This window comes from Pleuronectes platessa, chromosome 3, assembly GCF_947347685.1.
Source record: "Pleuronectes platessa chromosome 3, fPlePla1.1, whole genome shotgun sequence".
In the NCBI taxonomy this organism is placed as follows: domain Eukaryota; kingdom Metazoa; phylum Chordata; class Actinopteri; order Pleuronectiformes; family Pleuronectidae; genus Pleuronectes; species Pleuronectes platessa.
Window position 1 is genome coordinate 15,216,328 of NC_070628.1, and position 23,899 is coordinate 15,240,226.

The following is a 23,899-nucleotide window of genomic DNA, read 5'->3' on the forward strand; positions in this document are numbered from 1 at the left end:
CTCTGGAATTAAATGCTGAATGCAGTTAGAGAGGTGATTGGAATGAATGCATAAGAGGTGGTAGTCATAGTTGTTGCACTTGCAGATAGATGCAGTACATTCAGTTATACAAGTGGCCTTCAAAATGCCATGCGCTCAATGGCTAATCTCGTAATCGTTTCATTCGCCACCTCCCCGATCAATCAATCAATCACAGGATTAGCCAATCGGGTTCTGTCAATCAATCGATCAATCAATCGGGCCCCCTGCACTGAAGGGGGTATTTTATTTTGGGTGTTGGGTGCATTTTATTTCATTTGGACGGATGGGGTGGGGGGAGGGGTCATTCAAAGATGATGCCATGTGTACACAACTTACCGTTGCCAGGGAAACGGCGTGAGGACACGCGAGCAGTTACCGTGGAGACTGACAACAACAACAACATACAAAAATCATCAGGGAAATAGAGAAAATATATGTAAGAAAGAAATGATGAACCAAAAAAAACAAAACTAAAACAAAACAAACAAAAAAAAAAACGAGGTAATGAAAGGCAACCCCCACCCTGTGGTAGAGAGGAAGTGATGTCACAGGTCACGTGTCAACAGTCACCTACAAGTATCAGCCATTGCACGACAATCTAACCTCTACTGTTTAATAAAAAACCTGCTACAAACATAGATCATAAAAAGCTTAGAAAACAAATGAAAACAGATCAAGTCAGAAATTTAAATCTAACTTGGGAGGGAAACTACGCAGAAAATATTCAAATCACAAAAGAATGTATTAAACTTGGTCCCATCCTCCAGGGTTTATTCTACCAGACTATATGATGGGGGGGATGAACAGAGATATGGAGGGAGGGATGGACAGGAGAGATGCACAAGGGGACACAAACTAGGAGAGATGGACAGACAGACTGGCCTGGTGAGAAAGAGTGAGGAGAGATGGAGGAGATATATACATATACACACACAAAAACAAAAGGAAAGAAGAGGGAACGACAGCTATCTGTTGCATTCTCTTCATTTGTTCATTCTCTCCTTGTTTTTTTTTCCAGCACACCCACACACAGAGAAGTGCAGGACATTCAAGACCATGCAGAAGAGCTTTAGCAGCTTCAAAAAATAGACCGAAAAGCGTGATTTGAAAATAAGATCTGGAGCAAATGGCAAAAAGCGTGGTGCGTTTCATCTCCGAGGCCATTTGCAACTGATACCCGAGCTCATGCCGACAAATTAAAAAGAGATGTCAAGACAAAATGCACTTCCATGAGATCAGGTTCTCTCTTTTTTTTTTCAGCAGTGGTGCAAGCATGTTTTTTTTACCATCCGTCTCGCACATCTGAAAACAGCTTTTATTTTTGTAAGCTTTCGGATGACACCACATTTCTCCTGGCAGTCCCATTCCCCAAAAAACGGTCCCCCTGAAAATGAGCCCCGTCATGCATCAGTCTCATAACACATCACACATTTAAAAAAAAAAAGAAAAAGTGTGACCCAGTGGCACCTTTGTAAGTGAAAGTGTAAAAAAAACTCTGAAGATCTGCCCTCATGATCCATTCATGCAACATACAGAATCCTCTTAGAGTCACCAGCAAGCACGTGTTTAGAGGGGAAATAACTGAGAGGCCGATAACTGCTCCTCCAGTCGTAAACCATGAACCAAAATCAGCCACTCGTCATGATCATGGCAGGTGGGATGATGCTGATGGAAAAGGTGCAAGGTGAAAAGGAAGATCCTACATGCTGCGGCAGAAGCGCAATTTATCGCCAAACAGTCGTGTCGCAGCGACGTCTCGCCAGCCATGCCTGTTGTGTAGCCACTCCACCCAGCATGCTTTGCAAACCACACAGCTTTTTAAAGATCAAGGGTGCAATGGACAGCCCACGACATCAACGACAAAGAACAAACAAACAGCATGAACATCGACAGGAAGTGCCGTCAGAGGAGAGACGTCTGGTGTGCGCGGCACCACTGCATCATGCTATAGTGAAGCCAGAGGGGGGTTAGAGTTCAAATCATACAGCCCATCAGGAAAAAAACAAATCCTTCTCTGGGGCAGCAACGACCAGGACAAAACTCATTCTCTTTGTCGGACATGGGAGGGAAAACGGAGGAGAAAATGTCATCGTTTAAAAAATGTAAAAAAAAATTGTGGGGGTGGGAGCAAGTTACCTCGATTTTACGTCCTTCCACCAGCGTGCCGTGAAGCTTCTCCCGGGCCCGCTCTGCGTCCGCGCTCGTCTCAAATGTCACAAAGCCGAAGCCCTGAAGACGAGAGGAGAGTGGAAAAATTAAAAGGGGGAGGGGGGGGGGGGGGGGGGGGGGGGGGGAGTGAGAGGAGCTGGACTTCTCCTGAATTTCATGTAAGTCGCCCCAATTTAAGAAATTAGCCGCTATATACCTTGGATCCCCTCTCGTTGAAAATGATCTCCACGTCGAGGATTTTGCCGTATTGCTGACAGGGGGAGAAAGAGAGGAGAGGAGGAGAGTGAGGAGGCTGCAGAGGAGCGTAAGTCATGTGCTGCGCTGCTGCCACGGGGTGTCAGCACTGTTCAAGCATGATGTGCTGGCACCGGGCCAGCTCTCCGCGTCCTGTTCTTCCCACCAGATCTTCGCTGCCTCTGCTCTTTTTCAATGCAGCAAAATTTGAGAGACGCTCCTCTTATAAAACCACCCGGCACAAGATCAGGTTTTTTACACACGGCTTTAGAGATCCTGCTGATGAGAAATTGTTGCAGATATTCTGGTAAATGTAACAAACTAAGATGTATCGGAACTGAAACAAGCACGACAGAGGCTTTGATATTTATTTAAATGTGTTAAATAATCAGTCAACGTCATATCAGGTGATGAAGTGTGCTGACTGATTGGTTCCTCTGAGTCATCGTATTTACCAACTGTGTGTCGTTATGCCAAAGCTACTTTCACGTAAAAATAAAAAGAGAGATTATTCTGGTCTACAAACCCCAAACATCTGCCGCAGGTCCGGGTCTCGGAAGCGGAAGGGGATGTTGGACACGTGGAGGCGCTTGGGGGTCCCCTTGGCGTCCGTGTCATCCCCGACACTTCCCCCGCCGCCGCCCCCTCCCGAGCCAACCACGGACTGTCCGTCAATCTGGGAGGAGCCATCTGACTGCTGGGACGGAAGGAAGGGTGGGAGACACAGAGGAGAAAAGCCGAGAGAAACGAGGAAGGATGTGAGATTCTTGTAAGATAAGAAAACAGTGATTTAAACTAAATATCTATTAGCGCCTCAGGATGTTGTTGGTTACACTGTTGAAGCTTGAGGGAATCAATTAACGTTGGTTTTCATAAGACAGGTATTTCCTGGCGCAACCGATGAATGATTTTGTCGTACATGCAAACATTTTGGCTTTAAGTGCATCTCTAAACAAACTCTACTTTATCTTTATTCTATTCTAAACTGCAGCAATGAAACCTTTGTGATGTGTTTTCATTATTTGGGCATCAGCACAGGTTCTGACCTTATTAAAAACAGTTCAACACTTAGGGAAATGTACGATATGCCTTCTAGCAGAGCGTTTACTGAAGATCGATACCGCGCTCCTATCTGTCCGTTCAAGCGTAAAAACAACAAGCACAGTGTCTCGGCCAGGTGCACTCACTTCCTGGACTCAGACTTTAAGTGGAATGAGTATCCGCCGGACATCACCTGTCACAACGAATAAAGTTTGGTTCTCGTCATAATAAAATGTTACCTTCACTACTTTAAAATCGATTTAGAGGAAAAGTTGCTTTAGGACATTTCACAGTCTTAAAAACCATGTATAAATCACTTCCATGTATAAATCACTTCTTTATAGTTGGAATGACTTCACACAAAATCTTCAACTTCTTGTAAATGTTTAGTGAAGTAGTTCTCTTTATTTGACTGCAAGACATCTGTGGGGAGTCACTACTTCTTTTGAGGTTCTTTCACAGTATTGATCACACTGCTAACCGCCACTCATTCACGTCTGTCACACTCTGTCCTACATGTGCAGCATTAATTCAACAGTTTGAAAAAACCCTATCCCACATTTTTGAATTCAAATGCCTTTTTAGCTCGGCCAAGAAGGTTATGTTTTTGTCTGCGTTTGTTTGTTTATTAGTGTGATTGCGAAAGAAACGTATTATCAATTCCTTTACATGTTGTGGAGGGCTGGAGCATGTCCCGAGGAAGAACCCGTCAGATTTCTCTGATCAGGGGGCAGATCCAGAAATAGTTAATTTACTATTCAGACAATAATTCATGAATGTTGATGAAAGAAAATGGAGTGTTTTCAATTTGGCGCAGATCCAGATTTAAATTCCATAATAATCTCTTAGTGCCAATCTAGTTTGAATTAGTGAGGGGTTCGAGTTGAGAGTCTGTTGTGAGACATTAACCCTTTCTTTAGTAGTCTGAGTATCAGAACTGGAGTTGTGTGGGAAAAGTCTGATTGGTGCAACATTACAAATCTATAACACACATTCCTACACTCTTTCATGCTCTATGTCCCGGAGCCTTGATGTGGGCTACACGCAGAGAAAGAGGCCGGCACTCACTTGGGCAATGAGGCTGTTGGCGGCGTTGGCAGCAATGTTAGCTGCTCCCCCGGCTTCCACGGGACCCTGGACGGCCCCCGCTGCATATAGGCTGCCCCCGTAATCCAGGGCCAGGCCGTTCTGGGGGGGCGGCGGAGGAGGTGGAGGGAATGCGGAAAAAGGTGGGGGTACGAGTCCCTCCTGACCACCAGCACTATCCTGGGAGCCCTGTTGGGCGGAAGCGAGAGGAGGAAAGGGGGTTAAAAATACTATATCTGGTTGTATCTTTAGCTGAGAGCATCACTCGATCACACAGAGACCACTTCCCCGAGAGCTTCGGTCCAAAAGTCATACAGGCGTGGATATTATATCTCCATTTCCCCGTGAGTTTGTGTGCGTGTGTAAAAGCGTGCATGTATCTACACCCCCACTCATTAAATATTCACTGCAGCCACATCTATTATTGAGGGTCAAATGCCTCCATGCTCAGTGTGTGTCGTACAATGGCGGGTGACTAACGCCTGCGCACACGCACTCACACACTCCCAAACGCCTCTGCACACAAACCACCGTTGACACACCAGCGCCCACACACCTTGACGCTCGCACACAGAGGCCAGCTGATACTGAGGAAGCCTGATTGGAAGTGCTCCGTGTGGGTTATTACCCCCAGAAAAGACTTGTGTGAGTTACCAACGTTGGAGTGCGTAGGAGAACAATACAGGCGCCCACAAACACATGGCGGAGACACAGAAACATCACACGGGCTGTAACACAACACACACACACACACACACACACACACACACACACACACACACACACACACACACACACACACACACACACACACACACACACACACACACACACACACACACACACACACACACACACACACACACACACACACATTCCTCGCTGTTGGCAGTGGGGCATGGATACCGTAAATGGTAACAGTTAGAGAAGCAGAGGGAGACAGCAGGGAGACAGGGAGACAGAGAGAGAGGGAGAGAGGGGGGGGGGATGATAAAAGGTGATGACTGATTGAAGAAGAGCGACCCGTCTCTGATGAGACCATCATTGTCTTTCACATCTTATTATAACTCTCTAACAACTAACCTGGATAACCTATTAAACTGTGTTACAGAGGAAATGTTACGGGCAATACTAGTAAAATGTATGCATATGCATTCATTATCGCTCAGTATAAATTAGGAAATATATAATATTTATTTATATTAACAAATTAGCTGATGAAACAGATTCAAATGACACCTTAAAGCGAAATCCATCCTGATCCAAGCAGATTTATGGGTCAGTGGTTAGGGTCAGTGTGTGTGTGTGTGTGTGTGTGTGTGTGTGTTTGTTAGTGTGTGTGTGTGTGTGTGTGTGTGTGTGTGTGTGTGTGTGTGTGTGTGTGTGTTTGTTAGTGTGTGTGTGTGTGTGTGACTGACAGGCTGCAGCAATGCCCATCTGATGTGCACAATACATCACTGTCCCTTTGGGAGTGTTAAAAGTGTGTGTGTGTGCGGTGTGTGTGTGCGTGTGTGCGTGCACCATCTGTCTCCCAGATTTTGACCTTTCTCAGCGTCACACCTGTGACATGGCAGCCAGGCCCCTCGACTCGGTGACAAAGCGGGGGGGGGGGGGGGGGGGGGGGGGGGGGCACTCGGCACCGATCACCTCGATATTTGGACATGAGAGTCGAGCAGCGGCGAGGAGACACTGTGTGTTGTCGGCAGCACAGGTGAACTAAAGTAAATACAACTGAGCTTTCGGTGTTACACTGAATATTCATAACACTCACAATAATAAATCATCAGCGATAAAAAAAATGTAATGGATAGACGGTAATTATTTTTTTTAACATCTTGTCATGTTGATGACAACACAAACACAAATTAATTAGACCTTTGCTTCAGAGTGCATCTTTTTTATCCGGAGTCTCAAGCCTTTCTTCTTGTCAGGTCGAAATTATTTTTTAACCAACTTTTAAGCCAGGACCACTTTTAATAGCTTAAATCATCCATATTATTATATATAAAATGTTAAGAAAGTGGCAGCCCTTATGTAAAATTCAGTGAATCCAATAATTAATAGTGAGTGAAGCATCAACGGGAATAACAGTCTCATGTTTACAAAAAAACCTTCAAAGCCTTTATGAATCCATTACTACAACTAATGTTTCCTATCTTAATTATATTTTTATAATGTATAAAATGCATTGAATATAAGATATAGATTCTACCTATTGATATAAACAAATGTTATTTTTGTTATTTGAAGAGACTATGATTATTGTATTACTTTGCCCAAGGAGATATGTTAACCCCTGCTGTTTGTTTGTTAGCAGGATTACACTCAAACTAATTATTGGATTTCCTTAAAACTTAGCGGAAGGATGTGGTGTTGGTCAGTGAGAAACCCATTAAGTGTAAGTGTACATCCAGATAAGGGGACCGTTTCCAGAAATCCATTTTTATTTGCTTCCTCAATGCGAGTTTGGGTGTGTTCCAATATTTTCACCATTTTCTCAGAGAATAATTCATAGATCTTGACGAAAGAAAATCAGGCACGTTAAAGGGGACTGATATCCATGAGTGTGTGAAATGTGGTGCGGCCTGATTCAATTCAAGGGGACTGCTGGGGCTGGGTGGAGGTAGGTGCTGCTCTAGTTCTGAAATAAAAGAGCTCTCAGCAGTTTAACCATAGTGGAACCTTTCATATCTGTGGCATCAGCACTATCTTGGTAAGTGTCATCCTTAATTCACATATTTAATTAAAATGAATCACGGTGCCATGAGAAACTACTTCACCGGGTGGCTGCTCCTCTTTGCTTTGAACTCCACCTCTTCTGACGGCAGCCCCGGGTTTTGCCGGCCGTGATTTCAGTAGGTTAATCACAGCCGACAATCCCTTTATCTCCCTCCCGGCCCTGATAACAGGCGGTGAATACATGTTTATCACCAATCGCAGCACTATAAGCCTGTTACCAACCTGTGCCGCCATACACCGCTTTTCATAGCCGCTGTAAAACCATAAACCGCTGCTGCTCTCCTGCCATGTGAGGAGTCGCCGCCTCCGCCAGAATAGAAAGCACGTTCTCCGTGGTCAGTGCCTGGCACTTGCACAATGCCGCTGCCAGATGACTGACCACAGTGTCCAAGTTTAACTTCATTCACATGTTCAGATGGCAGCTGTGTCCGCTCATCTGCACCCTGCAGCTGGATGGGCCTCTTCCAATCTCTTTCACCAGCATCCAAATGAAGATTTTGCTCAGTGATAAGTTACATCTCTGCTCTCCGCCTTGTTTCATGAAGCAGCACCATCTCCTCTCACCTGGGCTTGAGCATTATCTGCACAGCCGATGTTACAAAGTTCATTATTACAACTCGTGAGGGTTTTGCTTATATAATACCAATATTTACGAAAAAATACAGCGTCAAGAGCTTTTATTTTATTGCACATTAAATACTGATTTCCAGGGGTTTCCCATGGTGCATATCTTTCCATAAATTTCACCTCCCTCCATTGTTTTCTGTGAACAGCAGCTATCATTTTACGCTCCAACTATTTAAAATGAGCTCAAAATTAGAACAGAGGAATTTTTATATGTGAAGATGCTTCTCTTTGTGGTAAAAAAAAGAAGACGGTTCCCATCTGTTACATCACTGATTGTAATAATGTGAACATGAGCTGCAATCCTCAGATGAGACATCCTGAATTTATTACATTTGCTCAATGCAGACAGAAGACGAGAGCAGACACTGTAAAAAAAAAAAAGAATCAGACAGTTTGGATATGGCAGATTTAACTGCCGGAGACAAAACACGCTAAATGAAACGCTGGAGGCTCATTGCAGAGTTACTGTGTTTGCAGGTAGCGGGTAAAACAAGTCATTCTGGGTAACCAGGTGGCGAGATAACCTGGATGAGAAACAGGTTTGAAGAAACTGGACCTGCATCCTTAGTCCTACTAAAAGGGCAAGGTTTCAAACAAGACGAGACTTTAAAGACCAGAATGAATGGAGTTTAGGATCTAGGGTCGAGTAAGATTGATATGAAGAATTATTTACACTGCCACATAATTGCAGATAAGGTGAGGTAGCGAATAGAGTAGAGAATAACGTTATCGCACAAACTACAGGCAGAGACAGTAGCCATAGTTTTTCCTGCAACCAAAGTGAGGATAAATTCCGACCGAGACTTTTTTAAATGATCCGTTCCATTATGGTCTTGTTTGTCGTTTTATCGCAGCTTGCCAATATAAACAACACATTACGGATGCCACCAAAATATTTTTCTTAGAAAAAACAACAACTTTAAAGCGTACCTAAAGACGTACCTAAACATACTTAAGACCTACTTGGTAGAATGTTGACATATCTAAAAGGTAGGGTTTGTTCATTTGTTTCTGGACTGTTATTAACACAACCAATTCATCTGGACTGAATTAAACCATTTGCTGGTTTACATGTCAGTCGCTAACCGACCTGCCTGCCTGCGTGCAGCCTGCCCGTGCTCTCACTGCGCATGACTGGAGTCTTCAGCAGGAAGGAGATACACCGCTGAACCAGAGATGATTTAGCGAGCGAGTCCCGCTGACCTAGCTTCTATCAGTTGTCCATCAGTTCACGTTCATGTGATTTGGGGGCGTAGCTTTAACCGCGAGGGATGATGGAAAGGGGGTGGGATGTACTGGTAGCATATTTCCAAAGTGTTGCCTGCTCTTGCTAGCTTTTCCAGGATAACTGACCCTTGCTTTAAGACTTTTTGAAGCCTAAAATTCGGATTATAACATTTCATTTTTCAATACCCTTGTCAACTCAACCTGATCACTCAACACTTGTCAATTGCTGAATTGAGAAAAGGAAGATTCACTGGCGACTGCGTTCGTTCAGGTGAATTCTGAAACAACATTTTTAAAGAGCAGCTGTGTGAATGGCAAGGTCGACCTGTCGGTTGTTTTGTCGGGGCCACCCACTGTTTTGTTGCAGACTACTTAATACACACAGTCATTACCTGCATGCGGTCATTAGCAGCCATCTCGAAGCACCGCTGTGCCCGGTTCAGAGGGAGAGCAATAAAATTCTACCTTTCATCGTATCATAGTCGGGAAACTACCCTCCTACTCCGCATCGCAATGTTCAGCACGGTCGTACTCCAGTCCCAACGCTTGTGACTCATGACACAACTCACTCGACTACACATGAGTCAGTCCTGGATTTGACAAGTTGTGATGTAACTTAGACACAACGATAGTGACTCGGATTTTTAATGCCGCACACTCTGGAGCTATTTTGTTCCTTTGTCTGTGAGGCTTAGAAATATATATATACACACATCTCGTTTTCTCAGGCTACAGCGAGGATCAAATCGTCTTTCTGTCATATCATCACATCCTCCGCGCTGTTGTTGCTCACACACAGAAGCAGACTACAGCCTAGCGGGAGAATGGACAACCCCGGCTGTTGCTGCTCCCTTTGCCAGACCAAAATAGAAGCGGGAACACAAGCCAAAAAAACAACTTGTATTTGTGTTCGACGATTGGCCTTTTCAGAGGAGATTCATTTTAGCCATATCTCAACAGCCCCTCTCTCTCTCTACCTGATACACTGTGTCAACAGCTCGGGATCTACAAAAATAGTGTGGGCCTGTGCGCTACTGCCGCTGCCTCTTGTTTTTCCCCCTGCTCTCTCAAACTGTCAAGTTACAGGCCTTTTGCTGACTGCAAGGATGAAAGCAGCCAAAGAATTAATTCATAGGATAGAACAGGAAAGTAGAGAACGACTGAGGGGGAGGGTATTCATTGGCAATTTAAAAAGACGTGCTGCCCTGCGACACAAGTAAAGCTGTACGCGGTGCATTAGTCTACGTTTTGTTTGTGTACATGTCGTGTGCATGTCAGCGTGTGTGTTTTCTCGTGGATACACTCCCCTGGCGTTGAGGCATCAAGGGTTGTGTAAGTGAATGCGTTGGCCAGGCAAAGCCAGTGACTCAGAGCAGTAGCTGTAGCTGGCTTACTTTCGGGTCAGTTAGCAGCGGCAAGTGTGTCTGAGGAGGCATGTTATAAAATGTGCTTGTCTGCAGCAGTCTCACTACGCTAGAGGAGGAGGAGAGAAGGAGGAGATGGGGAGGGGAGGAGGAGGAGAGGAGAGAAGGAGAGGAACATGGCTAAGAGCTAACTGGGGCAGCACTGGGTCATTTCACATGAATAATGACATTTCAGGATCTTACTTTCTCGGGCCTTGGGCCATTACTCTATAGCCTAATTCAACAAACTTGACGACGGAAAATGTGATTCATACCGTTATGCAGCAGGCTCACATTTTGGCTGAATAATCATATTAACTGGGGGAAGCTGCTTTCAGCTCCCATCTTGGCTGCTGTTACCCAGGCTGCAAACAGCTGGAGAAATGCTTAAGACGCTGCTGCGGCATACCGATGAGCCAGGAGACACCCTCTTGTTAAATTATTCCATCCCCGCGTCAGCCCATCTTCCTCTTCCATCACTCTTCCTCCTCCTCCTCCTCCTCCTCCTCCTCCTCCTCCTCCCCCACTCGTGCTCTTCCTCTCCGCTCCTCTTGCTGCTGTTCTCCCTATCCTCCCACTCTCTCTCTCTCTCTCACTCTCTCTCTGCTGTGCGCTTCACTTCTTTACGCTTCATAAAATCCAGACGGGACCCCTTTGCATACGTCCCGCCCCCACACGTGTCAATCAGGGCCGCTTGCCCCATAGCAACGGGATATCGGCAGCGCCCGGGCTCCTCCTCCCACTTTTGTCTCCCATCTCCTTATAGGGTAACATGTCTGCCTGTCAAAGAAACCCCTCCCAACACGCCCCCTTCCCCCCCCCCCCCCACCACCATCCTTTTCCCTTGTAGGGTGCCACATACGATTCCAGCTCCGGGACACTCTCCCATCTAACCTAGGGTACATGTGGGCAGTAACACACACAAACACACACGGGCCTGTAGGACTCACACACTCACACACGATCACTGACTTCTCCTGTCATCTCTGTAACAATGGTCGGTCGGGGCCCGCTGCAGAATTTAATGAAAGATAAACAAGCAGACAAAGAGATGATGAGGCCATTTGTCCACATTTACTCGTCATTAAAGCCAAACGCATGCAGGTGAGCACACAAACTCACAGACACACACGTGTGTTTACCAAACATGGACACACCTCTTTCAATACATTAGGTACCACCATGAAACTGGTTGGTCTTGTTCGCCGCTTGGGGCTAGCTCTGTTTTAATACATCCTGTTGTCCAGTGTGTGTTCAAAATGTACACAAGCCGGCTGTAGGACAGTGTTGTCACTGTCAACCGCACCATCACTGAGTCAGAGGGGGCCATCCCTATCTATTTCACAGGCAGCTGCTTTTCTTCCCAAAGCCATTACAAATGCAAATAGCTGCTAAAGAGGCAGAACGATTATGGCTGCTCCGAGTTTGAGCAATTTCATAACTACCTTTTTTTGTTTTTTTTACAGCCTGGTGCCAAAGGTGTTTACCTCTCTCATGGTTCTCCCCTCGACGTTTTCCCTCACGCCTCGAACTATCTAACAATCTGCTCAAAATGAATGACTCATGCGAGTTGCCACGGCAACACGGCTCACTGGGATCATTTAACGGCCATTATTGTTAACCCTGCGAAGAATCAATAACAAGATTTGGGAGGGTGGATGAGATTGGTCGGGGGTGGAGGTGGGACGGGTGAATCCTCCCGATCCGTTTACAGTTTGTGTGCGCGTGGCGGTGTGTATGGTTTCGCAGCAGGTAGGCGTCTCTCCCTGGCCTCGGGGCCCACGCTGAGGTGGGGCTGGAGAAAATATTTCAGTCTTTTGCACCTGATCTGCAACTCCAGCTCTCTCTACCTCCTTCTGCACAGGCCAAAAATATGAGCAGAAAGTAATACTGTAAAAGAACTGGAAAGAAAGAAACGACTCCTGCCACGAGGCAACTCTGGACACATAACTGCAAAGTCAGCATTGCAGCCGAGAATTGCGTCACCAGGCAAACTACCTCCCTCCAGTTGACCTACAATACTGTCACGTCTTGACGTTGCTCTCAATCTCTTTCGGCCCGTGGGTCCGTCCCTGCTTGACTGCAGCCTCCTCGTCCGCGGGGGCTTCCCCGGAAACAGGCCGAGAGTGTCCCGTCACCTCAAAAATCAATTTTCTATTCTCCTCCCGTTCTCTCTCGCCCTCTTTTCCAACCCATCCCCCTCTCTTCCGTGGACTCCTAAAGGAAAACATTGAGATAACAGCTGCCACGGCCCCAGGGAGAGCAAGAGGAGGGAGAAAAGAGGTCAAACTGTAAAGAAAGCAGGAATCCAAGGTATGGCGGAAAGAGAAGTGTGCACACGCATACAGGAGTAAAGAGAACACACACACACACACACACACACACACACACACACAGGTAATGACATGAACAAGCCACTTCATGCACCAACTTTGCAGCCCACTGTGTGCCTGAGCGTCCGTGTGTTTGTGAAACGTGTGACACAGAAATTACAGTGAGGAGGTGTTGTGAGCTGAATAGACGAGATGCTGAAGGGAGGAGGAGAACGAATGAGAGAGAGAGAGAGAGAGAAAGCGAGGGAGAAGAAAACAGACAGAGACAACTGTTCTGTGGACACCTGTCCCTTTCGCTCACGGGCCCGAACGATGTACAGAGACAGCTGCAGGGGCGATGAAGAATACTTTTTCTTTCCCCACTTAACCCCCCCCCCCCCCCCTCCCTTTCTCTTCCTTCACTGCTTCCACTCCTTTTCGCCTCGGAAATATCTGAGGAGTTTCTCGCAGGAGCAACACGCCACGCCGCTTCATCCAGCTGCGCCGAAACCAACACGCCGCACGCACCATACATCCACATAAGATCCCTCAGAGCATACATAATACATGACAGAGCATTGGTTTCTGGCAGTAGCAGCTCTTGATGTTCACATTGCGTGCGCTTCTAGCTCGGGGCAGGAGAACAGATGCCACAACAACACGCCGCCTCTCGTGCGCTTCGCCGCGGCAAAATCATAATTGCAGCGATACAATCTCCAGCTTTTATCATCGCTGTCATCTACGCCCGCTACACTGGTAGTCCCCACTGTTTATGCCCCTCGTAGCAACTGGCCGCCCAAAGTCCTGACAGGAGTCAGAAATGCCCTGGCTGGACCGCTCGGGTAAGAGGGTCAAGTAGAGTCCTCATCTGTTAGGAGTTAATTAACATTTCATGCTCAGTGACAGTGCTGCCCGCTCCGATGCCGCCTCATGTACAGTGGAGCCCGGGGAGATACAGCGCACGCACACACACACACACACGCACACACACACACACCCATACATACATACAGGAGGGATATGAAAAGAGATATCAAGATAAACACTCACCGACAACACGGAAGGATAGTACAGTCCCATCATCATATTCTGTGCAACAACTCCCTACTGTCGCCGCTCCTCTCTCCCTCTCTCCTCTTATCACGCTGCCTCACTCGCTCTCCCTCTCTCCGAGTCTGTGTCACCTCACCAGCTCAGTCTCTCTTGTCTGTCTCACAGATTCAAAATCTCCCTCTCTCTGCCCCCGCTCGCTCTGTCTGCCCTGCCAACCCCCCGCCACCACCAACCCCCAACCCAGCCCTCCCCACCTCCTCCTCCTCCTCCTCTGGCCTCTGTCCCTGTCACTCTCCCTTGCTTTCTTGCTTTGTCTTTTTTCTTTCCTTCTCTCTCTCTCTCTCTCTCTATCTATTCTGTCTCCCACTCACTCTTTTCTCTCTCCCACTCGCTCCTTGCTTCTCCTCTACCCCCAGCCTTCTGTTGTGCTGCCGTGCCCTTGCCTGCTCATCTCCTCTGTCTCTTCTCCAGTCTTCCTCCTCTCTCTCACCCAGATAGCCTGACGCCCCCCCGTCACACCTGCAAACTGGCCCCTCCCTCCCGCTCCTCTCTCATGTCGCAGTCCCTCCCTCCTCCCTCTCTCTCTCTCTCTCTCTCATTCCTTCTGTTCTCTTTCTCCATGTAGGTGAGTTAAATGGGGCTGCCGGCACCACTGGGAGAGCAAGTGAAAACTTTGCTTCTCCCTCGCCCCTCTCAGACGTGAACCTCGTTACGTAAACGTGTTCGCAATTTTACATCTTTGTCTCATGTTTAAATAAGCACCCGAGTCTGGAGTCAACTGACCCGGCAAAAACACAGCTCGAGTCTGCAAACCGGCAACATAAAGTTAAAATCCTTAAAGCCGCACTGATTTGACATTTTTTTGCTTAATAATTTAAAAAAAACTAAAACATGTAAAGCAAAAGTCACAACGACAAACCTCCTTTACGCCAAAATTTACACGTGGGTTTTTTGAAACGCGGGTAAACAAAAACAAGAAAAAAAGATGATTGACTCTTTTCCCTCTGCCATTAGAGGGAGGAGTTAGCCTTTCTGCCGTTATCCCCAGTGACTTACGTTTGATGTCACGAAGCATTGCATCTTGCACGATATGAACAAAACCAAATCACTCATGCACGTTGTTCAAAAACAATCAGTCCAGAAATGTTCAAGGCTATTTACGCGCCTACGCCTGCAAGTTCAATGCACGTCATAATGTCACACCTGAACATGTGCTACTTCAGCATCTAGACGGCAAAAAATAAATGAGCTTGTTCTCCCAGAGTCGTTTGACCCGGAAGTAAATATCAGTCGGTGTAAGTGGTTTTTTCCAACCAGATGAAACTGGGTTTTAAAAGATACTCATCACCTGACTTTACTGTTCCCCTCAGCTTCAGGAGACATTTTAGCCTCTTTCAGCTTCTTGTTTTTTGGTTTTGCAGCTTTCGAGTTTCTTGTCAATGCACACACACACACAATGTTCACTACCTACCCAGAACCAAATCACAGATAAAGTTAGAAAGTAGCTGGGGAATTAATTAAAGCACTTACTAGCTGAAGAGCCAGATATTTTCTCGGATACATTCAGGGAAACCTGCCTTGAGCAGTTACATTAGAAGAACGACTCGGATATTTCTTGACAGCATAGTCAGACAACCAGGGCTGAGAAGATTTATCAGGTCCCATTATTTAAAAGAAAAGGCTAAGACGTTTTCAAACATGGATTTGCTGAACTCATAAAGTCCAGTATTTGTCTGCAGCACAAATCTAACAGAAACATGGAATAAAATCTACTAGAACTACTGTGCCTCTACCGACCAAACTACAGAATAAAAATGCAAAAATAATTTAAATTCATGTTAAATGGTTTTATTTTAATTAAATATGAACAAGGATAATACATTATATGTTAAGGCAACAGCAGACACAAGATTTAAATAAATGTGTCACTTATTTTTTATGCATAGAAAATATTAAAATATTTTTAAAACCATGAAATAAGACTTGTGTTGGATCAGACTGTAAAAATCTGTCTTTATGTCTTTTGAAGCCGAAAAAGAAAAAGCAGCAGCAAAGTATTTCAATTTCATTCACGTTAACGTTGCATAATGTAAATATCAAGCAGATTGCTTCAAACAGCAACTAAAGAACCGTTGCAACCTATTATTAATACTATGTGGGTGCTGCTGGACATTAAATGTACGAAGCAGAAATTAAAATTCTATCTCATAAATTATTAAATACATGAAAAACATTAATTAAGATGAAAAGGCGGTGGGAGAAGCAGGCGTCAATGATAAAACACGTTTGAACATCTATCGCAGATGACGCCTGCGAGCCAGTAATCCAAAAGATTATTGTATTTGGCAATTTACTCATGTTCCTCAGCTCTAGCTCTTGGCTCAGTCCCTGTGCGTGCTGTCATGTTTGAATAAAGCCATCAGCAGATGATTTACCTATATAAGGAGACGTTACTTCAACAGACAGGTAACGCCAGAAAAAGTTTCATCCTCCAGAGCTGCAAACGTCTGCCCTGACACGTTCTGCTGCTCTCCAGGCTTTTCCTTCAAGGAGCTTTTGATCACATCATCCTCACACTGCTGTTGACAGTTTAGCACCTTGGTGTTGAGGGAGCCAACGCTGCCCCACCATTGTTTTCTTCCTCCCTGTCTTTCTCTCTCTCTCTCCTGGTCAGACGCCAGTTCACACTTCCCGGTCCCTGAGGAAGTCGTCCACCGACTTCTTTCCATCCTGACATGAGAGCTTTTCAGTCTTTTTCAGTTGATTATTATCTGAAAACTAACATCAGGGAAGCGAACTGTAATATGAAAACTGGCTAATTGGCCTCTAACCAGCACTGTACAACCAGAGAAAGCAACACAACTAATCAGTCACCCTCTAGCGAATAAGGAGAGTGCAAGTGAAGGCTTAGGGCCGATGAAGTGCAGATAAGCAGCCAGAGTTTGCTGGGCGTCACAGGGAGTGAGGGATGAGGGGATTATGGGCAGAGCATGAGAGGATGAGTGGATGAACGGAGGATGATCTAAGGATTAACCACATAAACTGAACAGTCTAATAACACAATCAGCAGGCTAATACAAACAAGAGTAAACAGATTGTGGGCCTTACGCACACTCACGCATACACACACACACACACACTCACACGCACACACAGAACAACAAACACAACATGCATTACAGGTTCTGTTTGGCTTCTTTGTTCTGTTGTTGTTATGCGTGATGTTTGTTTGTGGGCAGAAACGCAAGAATATTTACATGTTTTTCAAGGTGCTAAAAAAAAAAAATCAAATTAATGAATTTTTCCGAGCTGAGAGATGATTCATAATATTGCTGATGGTTTCATGGACAAATAAGAATTAGTGGGAGGGTTTGACTGGATGAGTGAAGGATGTGGAGGCATGTCTTCTTCTACACGACTGACAAACTATAATCTACACCCCCACCTTGTGGTTTAGAGAGCTTCACTGAGCCATGTAAAATGCTACAGTATACATATATACTGCATCCAGATATGAAAGAAACACCGGGCTGGATGGCAGGGGATTATTAAATATGAATTTTTACACATGTGTTAGAAAGTAAATGTCTCCTTACCTGACTAAGAGACGGGTAGCCGTGGTAACCAAGGGTCAAGGGGTCGTTATTCTGAAAGAGAGAAGATGCATGGTGAGTATTTTGTTATTCCACATCATTTTTATTACTCCGAATTGTTCGTTCCTGTATTTACTCTATCTTTACACCCAGTTAGTGGCGCCTCTATATTTGACTCTTCTGGCGTTACCGACTCCCAATCAAATTAACTCCAGTGACACACTCCTGCTCTCTCCTCTGGAGTTTTCCACCCAGCGGATCTTTTGTCTCCTTGTAAAGACGCGATAACGGGGGCGAGGGAGATCATGCGAGCAGGAGATGAAAGACGGGGCAGAAAGAACAAGTGTCTCACCACGGCTCTTAAATCATAAATAGGTCAGGAGTGTCAGCGGGAATGAAGCCCGTCGGTGTGAAATGGCATTGTGAGCCCCTGATGCAATCTCCGACACATTCCTCTCAATGTTCTGGCTTCGTGGAGAAGAGATGGATACATCAAACGTCTGCTGAGTAATTACAGTTAAACAAGATGCAGAGACGGGAGAAGGAACAAAAAAAACACTCATTTTGTTTGGAGCCAAATATTAAACATAAATCACGTCCCCAGTCCCTAAAATAGTTTGTAACTCACTTTATTTATACTCATTATGCTGTGTTCCGGCTTTTATGCTAATGTATTCCATTAAAAAGGAGCTTTCCACAGCGATTACAGCTCGCTTTGAAGGGGAAAACAGATTTGCCTGTCTCTGGCTTCATATCGCTAGATTAGAAAACAACTCGGCTCCTCCCTCCTCCCTCTGTCCTTCCCCCTGATCTTCCTTTCATCTGGAACCAATGTCCCTCGTCTGCTCTGTCCCTAGGGGGAACACTTTGCTCTGCACGCTTCACAGCTTGAGTTCGGCTGATTAATACTGTAGCCATCTAACTCCGTACCCCATGGGGCCGCTTCACTAAAAACTAAGCGCAACATCTCCACAAGGCAAGAGACCTGGTCTGGAGAGCAGGGGAGAAAAAAAGTGTCCTCGTGATTGAAAAATGCATTATGTGCGAGTCTATCTCACAGCCAAAAATGTACTTAGAGAACTGGCTTTGGGAGGTAGAAGCTCTAAATAATGAATCACTTCTTAGAGGCTTGAATAACATGAATAAAGAATAAACCTTATTTTACAGCGAGGCCAAACTCCAGACTCATTGAACTGGAGGTATGGAGCAGGAGGGGGATCCAAACAACACCACAACATAATCAGGCAAAAAAGCCAGATTTATTAGGGCAGTATACTGTGTCAGAGTGAGGGAGGAGGTGCTGTGAGAACACACACACACACACACACACACACACACACACACACACACACACACACACACACACACACACACACACACACACACACACACACACACACACACACACACACACACACACACACACACACACACACACACACACACACACACACACACACACGGTAACATCTGGATTTCATATGATGGAGGGTCCCTCTGTCCGGGGGAGGAACCAGAGCTGGAGATGCAGCATGAAATGGACAGCAGAGAGAAGAAATACAAAATGAGATGGAGGGGGCAAAGACAATGACTCATACATGAGCGGAGTCATGTGCTTAATTTCCTTAAGGAACTGGGTGGAAGGAGGCAGGGAGGCAGGGAGGGAGGGAGGGAGGGAGGGAGGGCTGCACGGAGGCTGCTCGACATGAGTGTGCATCAGTCTCTCTCTCCACACCGCAGTCACTAGCACGGAGCAGGAAAAACAAAATGATTTCTCATTCTTATTGATGCTAGTCATGCTTTTCTTGTTGGTGACAAATGAAGCAGCTGATACCTGTCTGGCAGAGGTGCTGGTGTTTCAGGGGGGGCCGGGGGTGACTAAAAAACACAAGACCAAACTGCTGGCGAGGGCCGGGTGAGCAATCAGGAGACAGTGACAAAACGACTTGAAGTCAACATGGTGGAGAAGGGAGGGGGGAGGACAGACGAGCTCGGAGGGGCGAGAAAAACCAAAGTAGAGTTCCTCCTTCCCACCATCTTCTCACAACGGTGATCCCTTTCACACACGGACCCTGCTGCTACTTCCACACCTCTACGTTTTCGTTTGAAAACTCATCAACTAGGCCACGGCCAAGTTTTGAAATGCTGCAGACCCTGTATTAGTCTGAGAGCTCCCTGGACGTGTTTTAGTCTGAACGTGCAGAAACTGGGATGTTTGGAAGCCTTGGCTTCCAGTGTAGAAAGCAACATGGATAATCAATTAGAGGCATTGCAGACCCTGTTGTCTTTTCCAACATCAGTTCAGTTAAACTCCGTATTTTACAATGATACAGTGTAGACCAGTGTATCTGAGCAGTTATGTTTTCAGGTGTGTTTGTATATATTTAAGGATTAAAACTGATCCAGAGCAGATAAGCTTGTGTGGAAAGAGTTTGTTTTAGTCTGAAATTGTGCTTTTCAAAAACTAAAATGTTATACGGCTGGATGTCGCCTCAAGGTGTGTGTGTGTGTGTGTGTGTGTGTGTGTTTTAAGGTTCTCGCAATTCCAGTTTTTTTAAGACTTTGTTACAATATTAGTTCAAGAAAATGAAAACAAATACCACGATACAAAAATAGGATATGTTGAGCACTAATGCACATATAGCCCACATATTTATTTAACAAATTCATTTATACAAGGAAAAGATTTAATAACATTTGCCTGGCGGTGATTTCAGTGTTGCATTTACTCTAACTTGTAGAAAACATTAATGCTATAATAATCTACAATCTACAATAAGAATCCGCCCGGATTCTTGTTGTAGATCCGTTTCTGTTCTTTTTGCTACGATCAAAAGTGAAATTAATGTAGACTGCATCATGTGGTATCAATACTTATGAAGACCTAAAGGCCGAATTATAGTACTGAGCCTAAAATTGCGGCTGTCCTCGCAGTCGCATCGCCTGACTTTTTTTGGTTTATGTTTCCCCAAGGATTGCGCGGGTTGCAAAGCAATTCCCCGCCAGAACACTAGGCGGAGTAACGTGTTTTGTCAAAAATGACCTTCGTCGACTGTTTATTTACTTCGCAACTGCGGCTCCTCATAGCCATTTTCTGGCGGACAATTCCGCCAATCAGTTACGGGTTATACAAGTGATCATACTTTCGGATCTCTTCTGCCAAACGCTCTTCTATTTGATCCATATTCGTTCTTCTAAATCTTTCGTGGTTTCTGCCGGTATTATGGGGCATGAAACCGGAAATGCAACTCCGGAAAGGATGTAGTTAGCAGACCAATCACAGCCTTGCGGTCTGCGTGAGGCTCGCATAGCTTTGTCGTATAGTTAGAAAAATCGGACGGACGCACGCAAGCCACAAGAGGGGGTACGCAAGCATGCAAGAGGCACGTTGGGTCTTGCATGCTTGCGTGCCTGCGTAAAAACCGACTATAAATCAGCCTTTAGTGTGCGTGTGTCTGATTTGGACCTATTCCCATTGTGTTGCAGGTCTGCTGCTCTTCTGGGGAGGATTAAGAAGAAGACGAGGAGGAACTACATTTCACTGCTCAGAGTCATCGTACCCGACTGCAGAGCAGGCCGCTCCGTACACTCAAGAGGATGTGAATCCATTTCCTCCACAGAGCACATATGTGCTAAGCCTCCAGACACATGGTCGGACGATGTGATGTTTCTTTTCCCTCGAACCACCTCATATCCCTTGAACTTTCCTCAGCAAACCTACACGCGTGTTTCGCAGCAGTTGAGGCGGATCTTGGACGTCACCCCGACAGTTCTGTCATTATATAATCACGTAGCAGCGTCGGCAAGCAATTAACATGACACACAATACAACTGACGTCCACCACCGTGATCTGTGTGAGATAAAAAAGTGTAATTTTATCCCCCAATTTATTTCAGATCTGATAGGAGTGAATTAATATTTGCTTGTAATTATTTACTGCACAGCATAATTGCCCATCATCATTAGTCCAGATCATTATTTCTCTGCAGCATCACTCACTGAGAGCAGAGATTGATGCTGGGAACAATGCAGATGCCTTTATATGAAAAAATAAACCTTGGCTGCTTTTCATTTTTGACATTTTGGCAGAGATTCATAAAATTATTCGGCTGAGCAATAAATGTTGAGAGTCCAGTGTATTGAAAACAATTGAGTCTGCAAGAAAAACAATGCACAACGAACAGATTGCAACAATATATCAACAACTAATGACTCTTGATTATTTATGAATTTTGCAGTCGACATTCTTCTTCACTTAGTGAATCCAAGAAATGTCAGATAATAGCCAAAAATGTCTGTTACAAGTTCCGGAACAATCTTTTGTGCATGTGATATGAAAGACCAAGACGCAAATGATGGCTGATTAATATCATGTTAGCTGTAATTACGTCCCGCAATTATTTTCAATTACTATAATATTGCTCAGCATGTGCATGTACTGTATAGTGATTCCATATACGAATACTATTTATAAAGTGTAAATCTGAAATTACACAAACAAATGCAGAGATAACCTGTAGTTACTCAAATGGTATGAATTTATTAACATACTAATATACACCATGACAAACTGACATACTTTAACAGCAACAAGGTGCTTCACTGCAGTTGACACGACATGAGGCCGCAGTGTTTTCACAATGTGACTGCAACTGCATCCTGGGCCACAGTGAAGGACCGCCCCCTGCACCATTGCAGCCTCATAATGAACGAAGGATATTTTCAATACATTGATAAACAATAGTAACACTCCCTGATGCATACTGATTTTATATTTCTTTAATTAGTAAGTCAGTCTCTCTCTCTTTCTCTCTCTCTCTTTCTTTACTATATCTTAAACATCACAACTAAATGCCCTTAAAGCAATTCTTAGTCCTCAAAAAGTGTGGCCCGGCCAATCCTGGCTCTAAAAGGTCTAAACTCAATATGGTCCTCACAAAAGGTTGAAGTGTGAGTACACACACAAACAAATGCATTAGCCACAGACCTGCCTGTCATAGTCTGTCGTCGTTTGTCATCATCTGGTCTTTGTGAACAGAGCTGTTGTAGCTGCGTGTTTATTTGCATCTAGAGCAGAAGTGAGATCTGGACGATAGGATCACCTGAAACCGATGTTAACACCGGCTCTGAACAGGATTGTCCCGTATCTGCTGCTGTCTCAAACAGAACTCACCCAACAGACCTCTGCTGGCGATTTATTACAGAAAAACAGGGTCCTATACTAAATACATATTCTGAACTCGCAGAAGGAGTGCATTTTTCTTTTCTCTACGTTTTCATTCTATTTCAGAGCCGGGCCCGAGATGAAAGTACAGAGGGGTGATCCACCTACATTAATGTCCTAGTCAAGTCATTTGTCCTCCGTGCTGTCACCGCAGGCAGGACCTTATTAGGTTAGAGAGAGTCCCGGTTCCTCCGCAGAGTGACAACCAAACACGGGCTGCTCAGCAGCCCGCCGGATGGATATTGAAACCGACAACCTCCTCTCAACATTTCCCAAAATCTGAGCAGGGCGGGAGACGCAGGGTGGTGTTACGAGTCTCCTGTTGTCCTGAAAAATGCAGGACTTTGCCGGCGCTGCAGAGGAATGCAACATGGACGACGTGTAGTTCTTTTTACTGTGAACCCTCCTGTTGGTGGCTTATTCAAAAGACATTTAGAATCTACATTATAGGATGAACACTGTGTCAGCTCCAGGTCAACATCTGATTTCTATGAGCAGCAGTGAACAACATTTGAACCTGTTCAATGCACCCAGCTTATTTTTTTCCCCATTGGCTGTATTTGCCTGTTAGCTGAACACCCAGTCATGTAGTGCACGCTGCACAGACTTATACATGCATTGCTGCTCCGCTACAACTTTGCAAATCTGACTTGACAGCGCTTTCCACCCCCGCACTGCGATGACATCACACCCTGGCAGTTAATGAGAAAAACAGCAGGGTCAATAGCCAAATGGGAAGGATCCCATTATTAGGTTGTTGCCGTTTAAATGGCTTGCTCTACCACAACCACACCCCATTGTATTGGCTTGAATTACAGGTCAGAGTTCAACTCCTGCTGTGGTGTCGGAAATAAATGTGTTTTTTCTTTTTTAAATCAGGGAAGGAGGAAAAGAGACACGATGCTTGACGAGAGCCAGGGGATGGTTTTCTGTAATACTTTCCATCCTTTACTCTCTTCTGAGGATTAGCTTCACAGAAGTGCTGGTGTGCATTTTTATAGATTTTTTTTCTTGACGAGCCAAGTGCTTTTAAAAGCAGGAAAATTGGACGTCGCATCCCAGTTTGTTTGTAGAGTATTAATGGCATCACGTGGAAGGGAGAAATTAAAATACACCACAGAGTTTTATATAAACAGAGTTGGATCAGAGGACGATTGTTTCATTGTGTG

General features: G+C 45.1%; 1 protein-coding gene across 1 annotated transcript in view; it reads right to left on the reverse strand.

The window, feature by feature from the left end:
• rbfox2 (RNA binding fox-1 homolog 2) overlaps positions 1-23,899 on the reverse strand; it is a 37,374-nt gene that overhangs the window by 10,047 nt on the left and 3,428 nt on the right. The window contains exons 2-6 of the mRNA XM_053418392.1: positions 17,509-17,559; positions 4,534-4,740; positions 2,951-3,118; positions 2,387-2,440; positions 2,158-2,250 (exon numbers count right to left, since the gene is read on the reverse strand). Of these exons, the coding sequence (XP_053274367.1) occupies positions 2,158-2,250; positions 2,387-2,440; positions 2,951-3,118; positions 4,534-4,740; positions 17,509-17,559 (573 nt within the window). The remainder of the gene's footprint in view (positions 1-2,157; positions 2,251-2,386; positions 2,441-2,950; positions 3,119-4,533; positions 4,741-17,508; positions 17,560-23,899) is intronic.